Here is a 19,436-nt window from a genome sequence, read left to right as displayed (position 1 = left end):
TTAAGCTTTGTGTCTGTTGAGCAGCTTGAGATCGACTATACATATATAGTCCCTCCTCAATAGAACATGCTCAGAGGATCACCTATAAAGCAGAGGCTTTATTTATTTATTTATTTATATATTTTCATTTTTCCAATGTTCTGGTTCTTGGTCTTCGGGGAAAAATACGTCAACCGGATTTGGCCATTTAACTACAATGGAAGAAAAATAGGAGGACTGAGACACTTCCTGCTGTCCATTTTGTTCGCAACCATGGCAACAGAGGAAACAGTAATTGTTGGAGATTACAAGAGAGCCACCACAGGGGAAACCAACAAAACAAATTGCCAACTTTTGTTTCCGTATGACTTTATTTCGGTGACAAGAATAACGTCATCCATATCGTCTGAGAGGGCATTGCCTACTGCTACATTTCCTGAGATGTTTGTCGAAAACCCAAACAAAAAGGAAAAATAAAAAGAAAAAGAAAGGAGAAGTCGTTGAAAGCATCCAGTGATTATGAGCCCAAATCCGGCATACTGATGCTCTGCCGGATCTAACTTTTGCACGCTCAAAAAATAGAAGGAAATAATCGCAGCTAAGAAGCTTCTCACTGTCGCCATTGGTAATGTTGCACCGGTCTTCAACCCCTGAAATCCGTCGGCATCAAAACCATCTAACTCGTTCGCATAAAGACAGGCAATCCCGCAATACTATCTGATCAGAAATGAGCCAAGCTATAGACTAGAATCCATGCAAGCTGAAAGAGAAAACAGACAAGAGTTGTAAGCATGGGAGGAAAGAGAGGCAACGCAGAAAAGCACAAGGAACCGCACTGCAACTCTCTGCTATAATAGGTAATGCAATTTCAAGGTTTCTCTTTCCTTCATAGAAAAGGGGCACTAATGAGCATGCGATATTAATCAATACGAGACGAGAGAAGAAGCTTTGAAATCAAAAGTCTAGGCATCTCCCCACAAGCAAAAAGAAAATAACATCTTCCATTCTGCACAAAAAAGACATTACCAGAAAGAGAGTCACGGAGGCAAATAGTCCCTCCTGAAGAAGAGCTCCATGACCGCCATATTCCTCTTCATCTATCTTTAGTATCATTGCATAATAGCCATAAACTATGCCAGATGATATTGCCAGGAACCTGCAGAAGGATGTACTCTTAGTATCGTACCAAAATGTCGAATTTGAGACACAGAATACATTTATATTGCATGATCATGGCATATTCCATATGGTAGCAGATTAAGATAGGGTCATCAAGTTCATAGTTATGCATGGTGTTAAATGCTCTCCTTTCTCATGTAACTTTCACTCATGTTATTAGCTTTATTATAGTCTCACACTGTAATTGTCACAACAGATGTCAAAGAACCACAAAGGGCCAGGAATCTGGCTTATAAAACTTCTGCGGGAGGTTTCAATCAAACTCAATAATGCTAGCAGTTTGAATAAGCCAGGTATCATCAAGCATCCATCCCAAACCAAAGCAACCAAAAATTCAAGTCTCCTGCAAGCGCAGTCTACACAATCAAGAATTCTATACATTACCATTTCCAGATAGAAACAAGAGAATATCAACAAAGTGCCCAGATTGTGCTCCAAAACCGATCATCAGACTTAACCTATTGAACTAGTCCACCCTGAGAACTAAAGACAACAATCATCTACAGCAAAGGAGGTCCACTTATAACTGCCGTCCCATTCCTCACTTGGAATGATTGGCTCAACAAACTTCATATTTTAAGCAATTATGCTGTGTAAGGTCGTTAAATAGAGATCCTACTTCATATCAAAGGGTGTCTTAAGGATCAGATCATTACATCCTACAAATGTCAGAAACAATGCATAAAATACATGAGATCAATCATACACAATGTGTTAGCATCTGAACTACAAAAAGGATAGTGAGTTATGTGAAATTTCATCATTTTCAATCTAATGGTTTCATAACACATTTTGAACTACATGGGCTTCCACTCTCAAATCCAAGTTCATCCCAATGGAAATAAAGATTGTCTGCATCCATTAACTTTGTCCATTAACTTTGTATCCAAATATTTGAAATTCTCAGATAGGTAAATTTGATGATATTTTTACCTATAGAATTCACAAAATAATTCGTTTCCACACTGATGGAATCCAAGTTTGTCTTGTTAAAAGGTGGAGTCTATTCTTAGCTATTATCAACTTCATTTTCAAACTTCATGAAACTTTTTAAGACTTGAAATCTTCAACAGCTTGGTCAAATTTGACAGTTTTTTTTTTTTTGAAGCATCCTACATCTGATATCTACAGGATTTATATGCTTTTTATACCTCCACCTATAAGTTTAAGATTTTGGGTTAGACTTTTTAACACGGTAATGAGCTAGGTTCCACTACAGTTTATTTCGCTTATACAGCCCCTCGTTTGTCAAGTCCATGTGTTTTTCCTGTTCAATTTGCACGTGAGAGGGAATGCTAAAGTATTCTCCTACATTGATTGCCTATAGTGTTTTAATGGGCCTTATATTCATGAAGTCTTCTCCAGTTATAAGCTTAAACTTTTGGGTTGAACATTCTGACAAATTTCTATCTATTGGTTTTTCAAATTCCTCATTTCCTACTACAGGGTTTTTTGTTCTTATAGAATTACAGTTTGCCTCAAGGAAGACAGTGCATCAAGTTGTTCACAAGGCCTACTTGATCTTTGTCCCTAAAGATCACAGACGAGAGAACCCCAGAAGAAATTCAATTGAAGTTATCAACTGCTGACACTAAATTGCTAAAAGTTTTAAGGATTGTAAATACCTTATGACTTTATTAATTAGGATGGGAATCCCTAAAGAGGCTAACAACTTAAGATCATAGCACTGAAAGATGCTATGACCAGATTTCAACAACCATAATCTCAATGTAGAACATGCTACCTGACTTTGTCCCCCTGCAAACAACTGTCCTTTGTTGATGACTACTGCTCAGACAAACATCTGAACTCCTTTACTCATATACAATACAGAATATTCAGTGGTGATAGGCAAATTGATGGCTCGACAATTTACCCTGATCATCTAGATATCTTTCTTAAATCGAGACTTAGTTTTGCAACTTTAGTCCTATATCAAGATGCTTTCAATTAGATACTCAAGAGTTAAAAATACTTTATACGTGATTGCCTTGCCATTACAAATGGAAAGGTCAAAGAGATGCAGCCTCTAACCAATCGCATCTTAGGAAAGCAACTTTCATGGAATAGTGCATGGGCAGCCCCTAAGCCAGGCCTATGTTGGCTAGTGAATGAGTGGCCCATGCAGGATGCCTCTTCAAACTTTAACTTCTTCAAGTAGAAACTTGAGCTCAACCATCTCATGATCTTGAAGAGTATGAAACGACTTTTTGACATAAAACATTGGGTCCATTTGGGTTTGGAAAAAATTTCCAGTTTTTGTTTTCATTTTTTTTGTTTTTTTTGTTTTTGTTTCTAGAGAGCATGTTTGGTTCATGAAAGCACAATTCTCAAGAAATAAGAAAATAATGCAAATATGTTGTGCTATTATCAATAGATTTTTTTTTTATGCTAACAATTCCGGCAGAAGTTCACAAGTCAATAATCCACTTCAATATATTGACTTTAAAAAAAAAAAAAAAATTAATATATAAACTCAAATTAACATCACCACTCAAATTACAAAATATTACTCGCCATAAATTTTTCAAATGTAATCCATGTGAGTAATTTGTTCTATTTCCTTCCTATATTCTATTTCTTCTTTGTTCTCTCATTCTCCGTTTCTTTTTTTCATACGCTAGAGTCTATTCTTAGCCACTCCCATTGTTCAGAACGCAATCACCCATCTTCAATCCATCCCTGAAAAGAGCTTCAAGGAACAGAGGACACCCCCACGATGCTCCACTGAGAGAAGACAAAACTTGACTGCTATAATTGGGTGGCCTTCGTGTTTTAAAATGGAAAGAAAGCACTGGAAGCATCTTTCAGCTGTTTCCAAAAACCTAGCGCCTTCAAGAGAAACTGGACTACTGTATTTTCATATTAATTTTTTCAAACAACCCACCAAACATGTTTACCTTGAATTGTCATTCTCAAACAAAAATGAAAACAAGAATTTTGAAAGTTTTCTGAAACTAAACACAACCTTGGTTGGTCGGGACTCGGCAGGTAAGCCCATCCCAGAAATTTCACAACAAAATGAATTATCATCTGCTCAATAAGAGAAAAACTTACTGAATCCTAATGCATGCATATTTTGGGTGCTTACACTAAAACTGGACATAATCATCACTACTAAAGTTCTGCCATTTTGTTTTATTTTGAATAATCTTTTTTCAAAAGTTCAACCAGAGTGCAATGGCTAGAGAAGATCAATGCACTCATCCCACTTTGTTGGAAAAAGGCTCCGCATTTGCTGATGTACCAAACAAAACTACAGATGTCTAAACCATGATGGGGGTTTTCCCTCTCAAAGTTTGCAATATTTGCTGCCCATAACCTTCAAAGCATTTGGCAAAGATATGGAGGAAGCCTCCATAGCCATGTATTATGTATCCAATACCCACATTGATCCGAAGGGAGAAAAATTAGTATTGTAGAAGGTCAACATTTGCCATTACAATTGCTACATTATAAGATAAAATAGAACCAATGGCCTCTCTGCAGTTTTAGCTCAGGAAACTCTTAAGGTACCATCTTTGGCAATTAAGGCACTCAATTTTATTCGAGAGATCTGGATCCAGATTCTATATATGTTGCTTTTTTTATCCTGGAGGATGCCTAGTCCTCTACCAGAACTTCAAACTTTTGTAGCACAGAAACAATGGAAGGCCGAAAAGGTGCACGAACGCAAAAAGCAATCAACTCACAGGACAATCCATATGCCTCCAACCAAAGGTATCGCACCCCACAGCAATCCGCACACGAGCGCCACCACCTGTCGAATCCAATGCAGCACATCTCCCAACTGATCCTGCAACATCCACGGACGCACATGATCATTAATGACTCAATTATCCCAATGAAAAGCTCACTTCGGGACCCAATCGAATCGTTCAAAATCAAATCAATTCCACTTAAATTGCACTTCGGCGGATGAATCTATAGCGCTTTAGTATCCATCTTCAGCAGAAACTAAAGCCGCATTAACTAAATCTCCCACGCTCCTCCGAGCACAAGACGCGGACAGCTCCGAAACGTAACGCCCAAAACCAAAACCCAAAATTGCCGACAATAAATGAGCTCCCGAACGCGCGGGGCCCTCGGATTACCTTGTCCCACGAGGCCTCCGGATCCAACAATTTCGCGAGCTTGAACGGGGACAAGTGATCCTTCTGGTGCTGCTGCAGCAGCTGCTGCTGCTGCTGATTCTGCTTACCCGATTTGCTTTCTTTCATACTTAAAACCGGGATTCTCCTCCAAATCTCGAGCGAGCGAGCGAGCGAAAGAAATCGATCGTCGAGGTGCGGAAGATCGCGAAGCGCGGATCGAAGGAAGAAGAGGCTCGCCTTCGACGCAGGGCTACGGAAGCCTGGAGCTCCGCTAGGGTTTCGCAGGGAAGAGCTCGCCGGTTGACGAAGGCAGCAGCAGCAGCAGAGCAGCGGCAGCAACGGTATGCTAATAATTACCAACTTTTAAATGATTAATTCGCTAGAGAATTTAATATAAAGAAATAAAACGAAATTATCGACCCGAAAAAGCTTCGCTGCAGCTTCAGATCTCTGCAGCGATTGGTCCCCGAACGAAAGAGATTAAATAAAAAATCATTATAAAAAAAAAAAAAAATCGTGCTGCTGTGGCCCGCACGTGATCCCCGCCGGCGATCCCATCGGACGGCCGCCGGCTGCCGGCTCGCCCCGGGGATGCTGAATATGGGCCGGGCTGGGAAGTCGACCTTTGACAAGCCCAAGGCCCAAATCAAACGGCCCAGTCCAGCCTTTTGGGCAAGATAGATTCGGACATTTCGGGAAAAACCCAGAAGACAAATTGGGCCTTGATCCATCGGAACGAGAAGGTCCTACGCACGGTCGGTCCAGGCCTGTGAGTCAGCTTTGCGTAGATACAACAATTCCACGGGTCCCAAAAGGGCCAAAGCACACAAAAGGAACGAGAAAAACGAAAAAAAAAGAAAAAAAAATTTAGCCTGGACTTTATCGTGACGCCAACGTTAATCCATGCGGAACAAAAGATCCCAAAATTTCCCTAGTCCTCAAAAAAGGTGCCGCCTTTTGCTACTTTCCACTCGAGAAAAAAACGCGACACGAAAAGCCAAACCCCTTTAAAAAAGAGAAGCCCAATCGGAAAATGACTAATGATGTCTAATCTCACTATTAAATCGTCAAGCGTCGTGCGAACCATGTTAATAACGACAATAACAAGAATTGTATCATGTTGAGCACTAAAAGTTAATAAACTAAGAAGTGATGTTATATGTGTTGGTTGACCTCTAGTATGTCGAGCAGGACGACATACAGTAACTTAATCATCCGATGAAACTCTTCAGGTCGAGAGCCGGTTTCTTAACAATGACTTCCCATTCCCAATAGCTGAAATCAGCGGCCAACCGCTATGGAACGAAGATTTGGAATTTCTCTTCCTCCTCCTTCTAGCCTCTACGAAGGAAAGGAACTAAAAGTAAATGGCATGAATGGCGGAGGAGGAGAAGTCAAAACGTTAAACTGGGCTCCAAGGGTCAATCCACGGTTTCACATGTTTTGACTCCTCTGATTGCTGCAAAACGATTGATTTACCCGTCCCATCAAAATTAAAAAGTCACGGTAGCTTTTCATGCCGTAGGGTTCGATTCGTACTAGGATGAATTGCCCAGCACGTTACTGCCTAATGCGATGGCTTGGGAGAGGGCATGAAAATGGGTACTTGTCATCGACATGAATAGGAGCAAGTGCATTGCATCGTGCAACAACTCCGACGACTTGTACGCACGACAATTTGACCCGGGGTCGACCCGTACCCCATTTGCTGGGGCATGGAGGTAATATTTTGCACATGATGAGCGAGCTTGATATTGATTATTGAGGGAGTATTTAGGAAGATGAATTCTTCTTGTACATGATCTAATAATATTATTTGATAGAAAGAATTTCGAGAAGAGTCGATAACTATGTTATTATTTAATCAATCAATTCGAGTCAAAGATAAGGGGGAGAGATTAAGTGGAAATGATGATGTTCTAGTTTACCAATTGGCAACGCGACCGGCTCCTCACTCATATTTTTGTTTTTTTTTTTTTTTTCAAGCGCACGAGAGATGCATTCAAAAAGAGAGTTTGGTGGTGGTGGTGGGAGGAGGTCGGTCTTTAGTGCGAGTCCTAGTCATTGAGAATTGCAAGCAAAAGATGAGCGTACGGCGGGCTTGGTGGAGGTCAAATCCAGGACCCACCGACGAACCCACCAGGAAGACGCCCTCTTCTACGTGGCCGAATATTCCACGGAGTTTGGCAATTTCAACTAGTCTACTTTTAATTATTAAAAAAGAAGAAGAGGGATCACGATTGATTAATTTTAGTTACTGATTTTACGTTTCAAATCAAGTGTGTTGAATTTCATGGGTATATTCCAAATACCAAACGGTTTATCGAGTACTTCGAGCGAGTTGTGATAATTTTAACTTAACTTTGAAGTTAAAGATTCTTGCATCAAATCAATAAAATACACTTTTTTTTTGTGGGAAAATTATTACCTATATCTATTGTATTGTGAAAGATTTAAGTCCATGCAACCATGCTCTTTTTATACATAGAGCAATTACTATACTGATGAAACATGTTTGTTGCGAGTAAAGTTAATATCGTGCTCATATTTTGCATTGTATCTTATCATGTCACGTCAATTTCTAAAGAGAATTATCAAATTGTTTGTTTATAATAATAGCATATGAGTTTTCTTCCATCATGAATGAGAAAATTCATCATAAATCTTTAGTGGTAATCTTGAAATTTATTAAGTATACGCAGAATTATGACATTACAGATCATGGTTTATTAATTTCTCCAATTAAAGTAAATGCTACGTCATGTAAATTGTAAAGTATGCATCGAGAACATGAACTAAAGACATATTATAACTATGTTTAAAGTACAAGACACGAAATAAATGACAAACCACCCACCCACCACCCTCCCCCACGAAGGATAAAAAAGGAAAACGGGAGTTAGTGGAGAAGAGTTCACCACGGGAGGACACGTGTCCCCGAACAGATCTTTCCAGATGACTCTGCAAGGTCAAATTCATTGATGAAAAATTGAAAATGCATCGATTGGTGTACAAAGTCTAATACCTAAAGCTGCTAATACATTTTAAAAAAAAAAGAAAAAAAAGGAAACCTCGCATTTACTAAGGCGGCCGGTTTGAAATTATCATGTCACCATCATTTCCATCATAATTTATTAATCATAACTTATATTTAAATATATAAAAAATATAAAATATTAACAAAATAAAAATCTTAATCATAAAATGATTAATCATCAAATGCTATGGAATACATAAACTAAAAAACACAAAAACTTATTCAAAGTTCTAAGTTATCGAACCAACTTAAAACTTGAAATTCACCATTCGAAATAAACTTCTTAATTTTTGAAATCTAGAAGCTATCAAATATACTTTGGACTAGAATCGAACCGATTTTCTAAGTTCTATTTTGGAGCCATTTCATTTCTATGCATGGCTTGCAAAAAGAACTATTTTAGAAATATCTAATCTCCACGCATGACTTAAAAAAGAAAAAGAAAAAAAGTACCTATTTTGGAAATATCCGTTCGCCCCCCGCCCGGGGGATGAGTTAATAGAAACCGTCGATTGGTATTAATAAATATTAATAAGAATGATTATTCCTTGGTAAGCATTAGGGCCGCAGCCTTGACCGGGAAAACCGGCAGCCTAGACCGGGAAAACCGGCAGCCTCGGACATAGGTAGAAAACGCCCCCCACGCGCAAAAGCGTAGGTGGGGGGGCGGCGGCCTCTCCGACCCTCGAGGACGACAAAACCGCGTGGAAGGAAACACCTCGGTCCACGAGATCGCCGTGGAGCGCTCGACCGCCACGTATGCGCATCGGACCGACGCACGCATTTGACTGGATCAACCCCAACGAGAAAATACATCCTCGTCTTTTCGTACTCCTAACTGGCGACGTGCGTTTGCGTGTCGTAAAGTCTCCGCGATTTATAACTGGCGTCGAACGTATTTGTAACACCGCCGCCCCCCGCCCCCGGGTATGCTCATCGGACCGACGCACGCATTGACTGGATAAAAACCCTTTTCTCTTTTTCTTTTTAAGTACTCCTACCTGGCGACGTGCGTTTGCGCGTCCTAGTCTCCGCGATTTATAAATGGTGTCGAACGGTTAACACCGCCGCCCCTCCCCCCCCCCTAAAAAAAATGAACCACTACCTCGTATCCAGTGCCACGACATTAATGGGCCCAAATTTCTTTAGGATTAATATTATGAAAATTATAAACCGACACTTCTACAACAAGTTATACCCCACGATAAATTTATCTTTCATTAGTTTTGATTAGATTTTACCGTCATGTTCTTTGAAATGGATAACACGTGATAGTTGACGAGTATATCGATTTTGATTTTTTGTGATATTAATTCAATTTAACTAAAAATAATTATGAGTAAAATTATCGCAAATGTATTAATCTAAGATTTTTTGGATAAATTTATCATATGCATACCAATTTATAGTTCTTTTTTTGTGTAAAAATTATTCTAAAGTAAATGTGTCACATACATATTGATTTGATTTTTTTGTGGTATCATCCTTTTTTTATAGAGTCATATACAAAAATGTGCAATCCAACATTGATATCTCAAATATCTTTTTTGGTATGACAGAAAATCCCTAACTATTTTTGGTATAAATTTAGGGCATTTGTGACAAGAAAAGGAAAAAAAGAGACTCGGGTGTCGGTGCCGCACTGGGCAAAAATTTAGCTCTCTTCTACGATGGACGGAGAGTGTTTTCATCACAAACTGATACGAATTTCTACGTCTCAATAACACGAAAAAATCTACATACGGACGTCACTACCGGTTCTCTCGCTTTTGCTGACCATACAAGTGGGTAATTTGCCATTACAATAATTTATCTTCTCATCCTCGCACTGGAGATGATTTCTACCCGGATAGGAAAGAACATTGCCCTATCCATCTTATTGGCTGGGTCCACTGAATTGCGTTTGGCTGCGGTGAATTATTGTACTCGAATTCTCCCCAGGACATCTCGAGTAAAAAAAGGCAGCCGCGGGTTGTCCTCACTCCGGAGCAAGCAGAGGAAGGACAAAAACCCGTTTAAAAGAAAATTAATCAATTAATTAAATCAAGTTAATCACGTAGATTTATTTACATACGTACAATGGGATTTCTTTTTTTTAATATATCTACCTGTGGCCCCTTAAAAAGCAAAAAAGGAGGAAATTAATTAGAAGAGAAAAGTTCCGCGAAACGTCAAAAGGATGAGGAATTCAGGGGCGGCTCACGAGCAAGCTGTTCCCGAGTGCTGCTGAAGTCTCTCGTCTGTCGGAGGAGACCGAATTCCAACTCTCCCTCTCTTTCCGACCTCCGGAAATCGGCTCGGCAGTCCTTTTTGTCTTTCGGCGCCGAGGTTAGACTTCTCCCATCTTCCATTTCCACCGCAAGATCTCCAAGATTTTTGTCCCCTTGTTCTTTCCGTTTTTTCGTTAGGAATTTAGGCAGGGCTCGGTACTGGGTTTCTTGGTTTCTGATGATCTGATTTAGTGCCCCTTTTTGCGCTTTCTTTACGTTCTTTTTTATCCGCCGAGGGACTTGGGATCGCGGGCTGTCAATATGGTCCGAAGATTTTGCGTTTTAGTAAGCTGATTTTGATGTGGTTTGAGCTCGCTTCAGCTGAGCTCGGCCACCCGTGGGTTCTTCTGACATCCGCCTTTTTCTCTGTTGCTTTCGTGAATCTTGGTTTCAACAGGGGGTTAGGACTGGGCAGTTTTTCTTGACGATTTCTGAGTAGGAAAAAGCAGTGTGGGTACCGGCAGATGATTATGGAGCCGCGCGTGACCAGATTCTCCGGCTCCCTGAGCGCCTTCAAGTTGGACGACGAGACCCTCTTGCCATTTTCGGATCAGCGCGCGAACTTCGCGAATGGGTTCGATCGCGCCGGCCCGTCTCCGGATCTTGGCTTCGCGCACAAACCCTTCTTTCCTTCCGACCCCAGGTACTGTGATTCCGCTCCGTCTTCGCTCGTGAGCGCGGAGGCGGACTTACCGTCCGACGATAGCGACTTCTCCGAGACCGTGTTCAGGTACATAAATCATATGCTTTTGGAGGAGGACATGGAGGAGAATCCCTCTACGTTTCATGACCCTTTGGCTCTCCAGGCGGCTGAGAAGTCGCTCTATGAAGCTCTCAGCGAGCCGTACCCGTCTGAAGCGAACTCCTCCCCTCCATTCATGGACAGTCCGGACAATAATTATTCGGGAAACAGTAGTGACTATGGTAAGAGCAGCCCTTCTAGCAATACCAGCGGCAGCAACTTTGCTGATCATCAATGGCTCGGTGATTTAGGGGACGGCAGAAATAATCTGCCGCGATCTTCTGTCACAGGAGACTTCATTTTTCAGTCCACCGTGAATGCTCATGTACAACCATCCTTTTCCTCACGAAACAGCTTCCTGAGTAATGGTAATAGGACGAAAGCATCATTAGGGAGTGGCCCTTTGTTCCTCAACTTCTCGACCGAGAGCCAATCAGTATTGCAGTTCCAGAGAGGTGTGGAGGAAGCTAGCAAATTTCTTCCCCAGGGTACTCAGTTATTTATTGATCTGGAGAAGAGCAGCGTGAACTCATGGTTTAAAGAAAGGAAATCACTGAATGTGGTTAAGGTGGAGAAGGATGAAAGTGACCTTTTGCCTCTCAATGGGATTAGCGGAAAGAAGAACCACCAGAGGGAGGATTCAGAATTTGAAGATGAGAGGAGTAACAAGCAGACAGCAGTGTATGTTGATGACACCGAGCTATCCGAGATGATGGATAAATTGTTGGTCTGTCATATTAAAGGCAAGAGTCAAGATTCAAATGCTGATGAATCCTCTAAAAAAGAAGTAAGTAAATCTTTACAGCAGAATAGACAGACACACACTGCTGATGGTGGGAAGTTTCATAATAAGAAACCAACCCCAACCAGCAATATGACAGAGATGGTGGATCTCAGAACTTTGTTGATCCTTTGTGCACAAGCTGTCTCTTCTGACGATCGAAGGACTGCTAATGACTATCTAAGGCAGATTCGGCAGCATGCTTCCCCCTCTGGTGACGGATCTCAGAGGTTGGCACATTACTTCGCCAATGGCCTCGAGGCACGCTTAGAAGGCACTGGTTCTCAGGTCTATGCTGCTCTAGGTTCTAAAAAAACATCAGCGGTTGATTTATTGAAAGCATACCATGTTTATCGTACGGCCTTCCCGTTTCAGAGAGTGGCAAATATGTTTGTGGGCGATATGATCATGCATTTAGCTGAGAAAGCAACAACGCTTCATATTATCGACTTTGGAATCTCAAACGGTTTCCAATGGCCAGCTTTCATCTCTCGTCTCTCCAGGAGGACAGGCGGGCCACCCAAACTGCGTATTACAGGGATAGAGTTGCCCCAACGAGGTTTTCGACCGGCAGAAAAAGTTCAGGAGACAGGACGCCACTTGGCACAGTTCTGCAAGCGATTCAATGTTCCATTTGAGTACAATGCAATTGCTCAGAAATGGGATACTATCAAAATCGGGGATATCAAAATAAGGAACGGCGAGACCATTGTTGTGAATACCATGTTTCGGTTTAAAAATCTCCTTGATGAGACGGTTGTCTTGAATAATCCCAGGGATTCTGTTCTGAATTTAATCAGAAAAATAAGGCCGCATCTCTTTGTGCAGGCCATTGTCAATGGATCTTTTGGTGCCCCCTTCTTCGTTACACGGTTCCGTGAGGCTCTCTTTCACTACTCTGCGTTGTTCGATGCATTTGATACTAATTTAGGGAGGGATAACCAGATGAGACTGCTGTATGAGAAAGAGTTCTTTGGCCGAGAAGCTATAAATGTCATTGCATGTGAGGGGACAGAGAGGGTTGAGAGGCCGGAGACATATAAGCAATGGCAGATTCGCAATATGAGGGCTGGGTTCAAGCAATTGCCACTGGGACCAGCAGTTATGAAGAGATTGCGATCTAAGTTGGAGCAGTTCCATGATGATTTCGTGGTTGATGAAGATGGCCAGTGGATGCTGCAGGGGTGGAAGGGCCGAATTCTTTTTGCTTCATCTTGGTGGGTACCCATCTAGGACTTTGATGAGCTTGTTTCCATGAGCCATCCACCAGATGGACCCGACTCAGTACTCAACGAAGGCATCCTTATTTCCAGAAAAGAGCGTGAATTTGTGGAGCTGCTGCTTGTGATCTTTCTTCTGACAATACTAGAGCAGAAAACATTTACGGGGCTTTCTTGGAGGTGAGGTATTGATTGTGGCGGTCCTTGTTGAGCCACAATCATTGCTTCGGTAGGATATAACCAGCTGTACTTTTATAGCTGCTTGCTTTTCTAACAGTTAGTGGCAGAATCTGAGTTCACACAATTACATTAGGGAGATGTACTTCTTTTATAGACAGTATTCAGCAGATTATGAGATTTGATGCTTCTTTGTGTATAATATATCTTTATAGTTGAATTTCTTCATGCATGCCTGGCGATAAACGGTGCAGCTTGGTCGATTAGTTACAAAGGATCAACTTAATGTTGTTCTTGACCGGAACAAGTAGGCAAAGAGATGAAATATCACTTCAATTCTAAACCTTTTACTTACATCAATTTAGTTTTGAATCTTTTGCATTTATAATAATTATGTCTATTCGGCCAGTTTTAGCCGGAGATTACTAATATAAATATTAGCCGTCGTATATGACAAATCCGATGTTAATGTGGATATATTTTACAATCTTTTAATTTTTTTCTATTTTTTATTTTTCATTGTGGTAGGCAAGAAGAAATTTAAAAGAAAAATAAAATTTAAAAATTAAAAAATATAAAATTTGTTCATGTCAATACTAGTTGTGTCACGTAGGACGGTCGATGTCCATGTCAATGATTTCCATTTGAAAGTAGTTAGATTGACTCAATTGAGACAAATGTAATTGATTTAGAACTAAATTGGTTAAGTTAAAAAAATTATATGTAAATCGGTATCAATGCAATATATTTTTGATATTTTTGATACTTTTCTCTCATTTAGAGTCTCCTCAATCCCCCACCTTAAAAGAAATCTCCAATTTTTTTGGTTTGTTCATTTCTTTTCCCCCTTATAATAAAAAATCATTGCTAAATGGTCCAACCCTCTAATGTTTCCATCTATTATATTATCTTTGTTAAAAGGAGTAGCTAAAACGAAAGGATATGTGCAGAGAGAGAGAACGACGATTTATTATATCAAATTTTGTTGATAAAGATTTTCCAAGTAGAAGAGCTGGACTGCATGAAGATTTACATAAAGAATTGCAGGTCTTTTTTTTTCTCCTTTTCTCCGATGGCCGAAACTTACGAAACAGAAAAGGAAAGCCGCGTGAAGCCTCTGCACGTGAAGGTTGGTTAATTGGTGGCGCACAAGTCAAACCTTTGACCTTGCGCGCACACCCACGCATACACACACGAATTTCCTTTTTCAGGCGTGCGTGAAGCGGTTTAACAAAAGGAACCCTACGTCCGCCGAACCAGAAGCCGCACGTCCAACCTTTCAGAAGCCGCAAGTCATGAGAAGCTTTGAAGAAATACGCAAAGCTGTACGTCCTGATTTTGGTATACGTAAAGCGTTTTGTTTTGAATTTGAACGTGCGATAATTTTGTGTCGTAAGTTAATACCAAGTGAGTTATTTATTTATAAACACTTTTGGATTTTGGGTTAAATTTAGGTGTGGAAAACACTTGAGCGTGTGAGTGATTGTTATCCTTATCTTTCTCATTTATTTCTTTGGTGATTTCCAAACTTAAGATTTCTTACCTTTATAAAAAAAAAAAAAGATTTCCACACTTGAGCGTGTGAGTGATTATAAACTCTGATTCTTCGATTATAGTTGATTATTTGTTATAGAACTCCCCATAGACGTAAGTACCGATACTCGGCTCGAATCATGTAAATTTCCGGTGTCCTTATTTTTCTCGTTTATTTTTCTGATAATTTCGCATTGACGTAAATTACAAGATCTTATTTTTTCCGCATATTATATCCCAACATCCATCTTCATAATTTCACTTAGCAGTCTTTGGTACTCCATCTCTACACATTCTTGAGTTGCTCGACAAGCACGGATAATGTTCAATTCTAGCAAATATCCGTCCAGGTGTGGAACAAGTGGATTTTAATATCTGATAAATACATTTTCGCAAGTACACGGCACTCCACTGTTAATTCACAAAAGAAAATTCCCTCAAACGCCAAAATAGTGACAAAACCACAGGTTGGTCCTACATAGAGTCTCTAGAATGGGACAAATATATTTAAAATTTAATTTTATACGTCCAAGGAACCACAGCAACCGTTTCTAGTCCGCCTTCCAAGCAATAGACCCGGGCTCGACTCCTGGCAAAGGCGGCCTCTCGTTTTTCCTCTTCTTCTTCTTCTTCTTCAATTTTTTTTTTTCAAATTAATTTTTGTGTTGCCCTATTTGAATTTGTAACTTCCTCTGACCTCTTGCCCAATGGAACAAAACAAGTAGATAACCATAATAATGCCTCATGCCTCGATAAGGCTCGAATGTGGAGATTTAATCAGATATGTCGAATATATGAAGTTTAACATAACCCACAAAATTGGACATTGGAAACTCAGTCTTTCTTGAAATGGCATTTGTATTGTAATTCCATGAATTTAAGCTTTGTTTCTGTTGAGCAGCTTGGGATTGGTCACATATATAGTCCCTCCAGAATAGAACGTGCTCAGGAGATAACCTGTAAAGCAGGGGCTTTTCTTATCTTATATTATCATTTATTCCAATTTTCGGTTCTTGGTCTTCAGGGAAAAGTACGCCCACTAGATTTGGCCATTTTAACTACAGTAGAAGAAACATAGGACTGAGACACTTCCTGCTGTCCCCTTCTATTTTCCATCTCAGATTAAAAGGATCTGAATTGCAGTCCACACCACATGTCAATAGCTAGTTCTGCAGTCAGCTGTCATCAGCTCCGAGGAACGAAGCTGAGAGATGAAGCTAAACATTCAGTCAGCAAGCGAAGCAGCATTTTGTTCGCAACCATGGCAGCAGAGGAAACAGTAATTGTTGGGGATTACATGAGAGCCCCACACACAAAACCAAAGAAAACAGGTTGCCAACTTTTGTTTCCGTATGACTTTATTTTGTTGACAAGAATAACATCACGGATATCATCCGACACGGCATCACGTACTGGCACATTTCCTGAGATGTTTGTTGAAAATTTAGAACAGAAAAAAAGAAGAAAAAGAAAGGAGAAGTCGTCGAAAGCATCTAGTGATTATGAGCCAAATTCCGGCGAATTGATGCTCTGCTAGATCTAACTGTTGCACGCTCAAAAAATGGAAGGAAATAATCGCAGCTAAGAAGCTTCTCACTGTCGCCATTGGTAACGCTGCACTGGTCTTCAACTCCCTGAAATTTGTCTGCACCAAAACCATCTAACTCGCCCATAAAGACAGGCAATCCCGCAATACTATCTAATCAGAAATGAGCCAAGCTATAGACTAGAATCCATGCAAGCTGAAAGAGAAAAGAGACAGAGTCGTAAGCATGGGAGGAAAGAGAGGCAACGGGCAACGTAGAAAAGAACAAGGAATCACGCTGCAACTCTCTGGTTTAATAGTTAATGCAATCTGAAGGTCTCTCTTTCCTTCATCGAAAAGGGTCACTAATGAGCATGCGATATTAATCTATACGAGACAAGGGGCAAAAAGAGAAGGAGTTTTGAAATCAAAAGTCTTGGCATCTCCCCACAAGCAAAAAGAAAAAGATGAAAAAGAAAATGACATCTTCCATTTTGCACAGAAAAGACTTATACCAGAAAGAGTCACGGAGGCAAATAGTCCCTCCTGAAGAAGAGCTCCGTGACCGCCATATTCTTCTTCATCTATCTTTAGTTTCATTGCATAATAGCCATACACTATGCCAGTGATATTGCCAGGAACCTGCAGAAGGGTATACTCTTAGTATAGTACCAAAATGTCAAATTTGAGACACACAGAATACATTTATATAGCATGATCCGGCATAATCCATATGGTAGCGGACTAAGATGGCGTCATCAAGTTCATAGTTATGCACGGTCTGAAATGCTCTCCTTTCTCATGTAACTTCCACTCATGTTATTAGCTTTATTACATCTCACACTGTGACTGTCACAACCGATGTCAAAGAACCACAAAGGGCCAGGAATACGGCTTAAAAAACTTCTGCGGGAGATTTCAATCAAACCCGATAATGCTAACAGTTTGAATAAGCCGGGTATCGTCAAAGCATCCATCCCAAACCAAAGCAACCAAAGATTCAAGTCTCCCGCAAGCGCAGTCTACACATTCAAGAATTCGCTACGTTACTATTTCCAGATAGAAACAAGAGAATATCAACAAAATGCCCAGAGTGTGCTTTAAAACCAATCATCAGACTTAACCTATCGAATTAGTCCACCCAGAGAACTAAAGAGAACAATCTTATACAGCAAAGGAGGTCCACTTTTAACTGCTGCCCCACTCTTCACTTGGAATGATTGGCTCAACAAACTCCATATTTTAATCAACTTTGCCATGTAAGGTCGTTAAATCGACACTCTACTTCATATCAAGGGTGTCTTAAGGGTCAGATCATTAAATCCTACAAATGTCAGAAAGAATGCATAAAATACAAACCAATTTGCGACATCGATCATACACAATTTGTTAGAATCTGAACTACAAAGAGGTTCGCGAGTTATGTGAGATTTGGTAATTTCCAATCTAATGGTTTCATAACAAATTTCGAACTACATGAGCTTCTACTCTCAAATCCAAGTTCATCCCAGTGGCAATGAAGATTCTCTGTATCTATTAACTTCGTCTCCAAATTTTGAAAAACTTACAAATTTTTCAAATTTTCAGATAGTTAGGTAACTTCAATGAAATTGCAAAATAACTTGTTTCCACAACAATGGAGTCCAAGTTCGTTATGATAAAAGTGGAGTCTATTCTTAGCCGTTATCAACTTCATTTTCAAACTTCGTGTAACTTTTTAAGGATTGAAATCCTCAATAGCTTGGTCAAATTTGACGGTTTTCATTTAAGCGTCCTACATTAGCTATATACTGGATTTATGTGCTCTTTAAACCTCCACTTATAAGTTTAAACTTTTGGATTGAATTTTCTAAAATGGTAGCAGAGTTGGGTTCCACCTCAATTTATTTTGCACATACAGCTCCCATTCATCAATTCCATTTGTTTTTCCTAATGCATTTTGCACATGAGAGGGAGTGCTAGGGTGCAAATGGTAATATTTCTGTTGCGAAAAACAATTTCTTTTCAGAAATAGTTCTTTTTTATTTCTACTCTTTAGAACAATTAATGAGTAAAATAGCGTGTTTGGTAACTATACAAAATTTTTATTTTCGAGTAGAAAAAGAATAGGAATGTGTTAGGTATAATCCATAAATTTTTGTATTTACTTGTTTTTCTTCTTGCTCATTGATTGCCAAACATTGATCATCGACCGTTGATCATCGACCACCATCCATCGCCGCCGCAAGTGGCTGGGCAACGGTTTGCTGGCGAGCGGCGGTAGATCAAAGGACAATGGTCGCCGCAAGGAAGAAGAACAAAAGGAAAATTGAAAAGCAAAAAATGACTTATTTCTAAAATTTGTACCTCAAAACAAGAAGTAGTTTTTTTTTTTTACTTATTATTTATGTTCCAAATTTATTCCATGACCACTTTTCTATTACGAGAAATAGAAAAATTAACTAATGTTACCAAACGGATTTTTGTTCTTTTTTTATTCCGGAAAGCAAAAGAACATAAAAATCAAGGGACAAAAACGTCCCATGCAGCCCCTTAAAGTATCCTCCTATATTGATTGAAAGTATCCTCCTATATTGATTGTCTATAGTGTTTTAATGGGCCTTATATTCATGAAGTCTCCCTCCAGTTATAGGCTTAAACAATTGGGATGCACAAAATTATAAAAAATATCATCGGGTTTGTTTGGTAACTATTTTGTTCTTAGGAACAATTTTTGTTAAAAAATATTTTTTTTTCTAATTTTGTTTCCTAGACGAGTTTTTGAGTATTCGAATATATTTGATAATTATACAAAATTTCTATTTCTGGAATAGAAAAAAAATAGAAATGTGTTTGATATGACCTTCAAATTCTTTTGTGACATATAATTTCTTATAAGTAGATTAGTATCGCATTGCTT

General features: G+C 39.7%; 2 protein-coding genes across 2 annotated transcripts; one reads left to right on the top strand and one right to left on the bottom strand.

Annotated features, from left to right (window-relative positions):
- Positions 1-214: 214 nt before the first annotated feature.
- LOC104422488 (respirasome Complex Assembly Factor 1) lies at positions 215-5,646 on the bottom strand. The gene is made up of 4 exons (XM_010034817.3): positions 5,253-5,646; positions 4,851-4,954; positions 1,006-1,135; positions 215-739 (listed from the first exon to the last, which is right to left on the bottom strand). Exons 1-4 carry the CDS (start codon positions 5,376-5,378, stop codon positions 701-703), a joined length of 399 nt encoding a protein of 132 aa, XP_010033119.1. The 5' UTR covers positions 5,379-5,646; the 3' UTR covers positions 215-700.
- A 4,797-nt stretch (positions 5,647-10,443) lies between these two features.
- On the top strand, positions 10,444-13,703 carry LOC104422487 (scarecrow-like protein 14). The gene is made up of 2 exons (XM_010034816.3): positions 10,444-10,617; positions 10,957-13,703. Exon 2 carries the CDS (start codon positions 11,024-11,026, stop codon positions 13,313-13,315), a length of 2,292 nt encoding a protein of 763 aa, XP_010033118.1. The 5' UTR covers positions 10,444-10,617; positions 10,957-11,023; the 3' UTR covers positions 13,316-13,703.
- The last annotated feature ends 5,733 nt before the right edge of the window (positions 13,704-19,436 follow it).

The sequence above is a fragment of the Eucalyptus grandis genome, chromosome 10 (genome assembly GCF_016545825.1).
Source record: "Eucalyptus grandis isolate ANBG69807.140 chromosome 10, ASM1654582v1, whole genome shotgun sequence".
NCBI classification, from domain to species: Eukaryota; Viridiplantae; Streptophyta; class Magnoliopsida; order Myrtales; family Myrtaceae; genus Eucalyptus; species Eucalyptus grandis.
The sequence above is the reverse complement of the archived record's forward strand: the minus strand, read 5'-3'. Positions and strand labels throughout refer to the sequence as shown.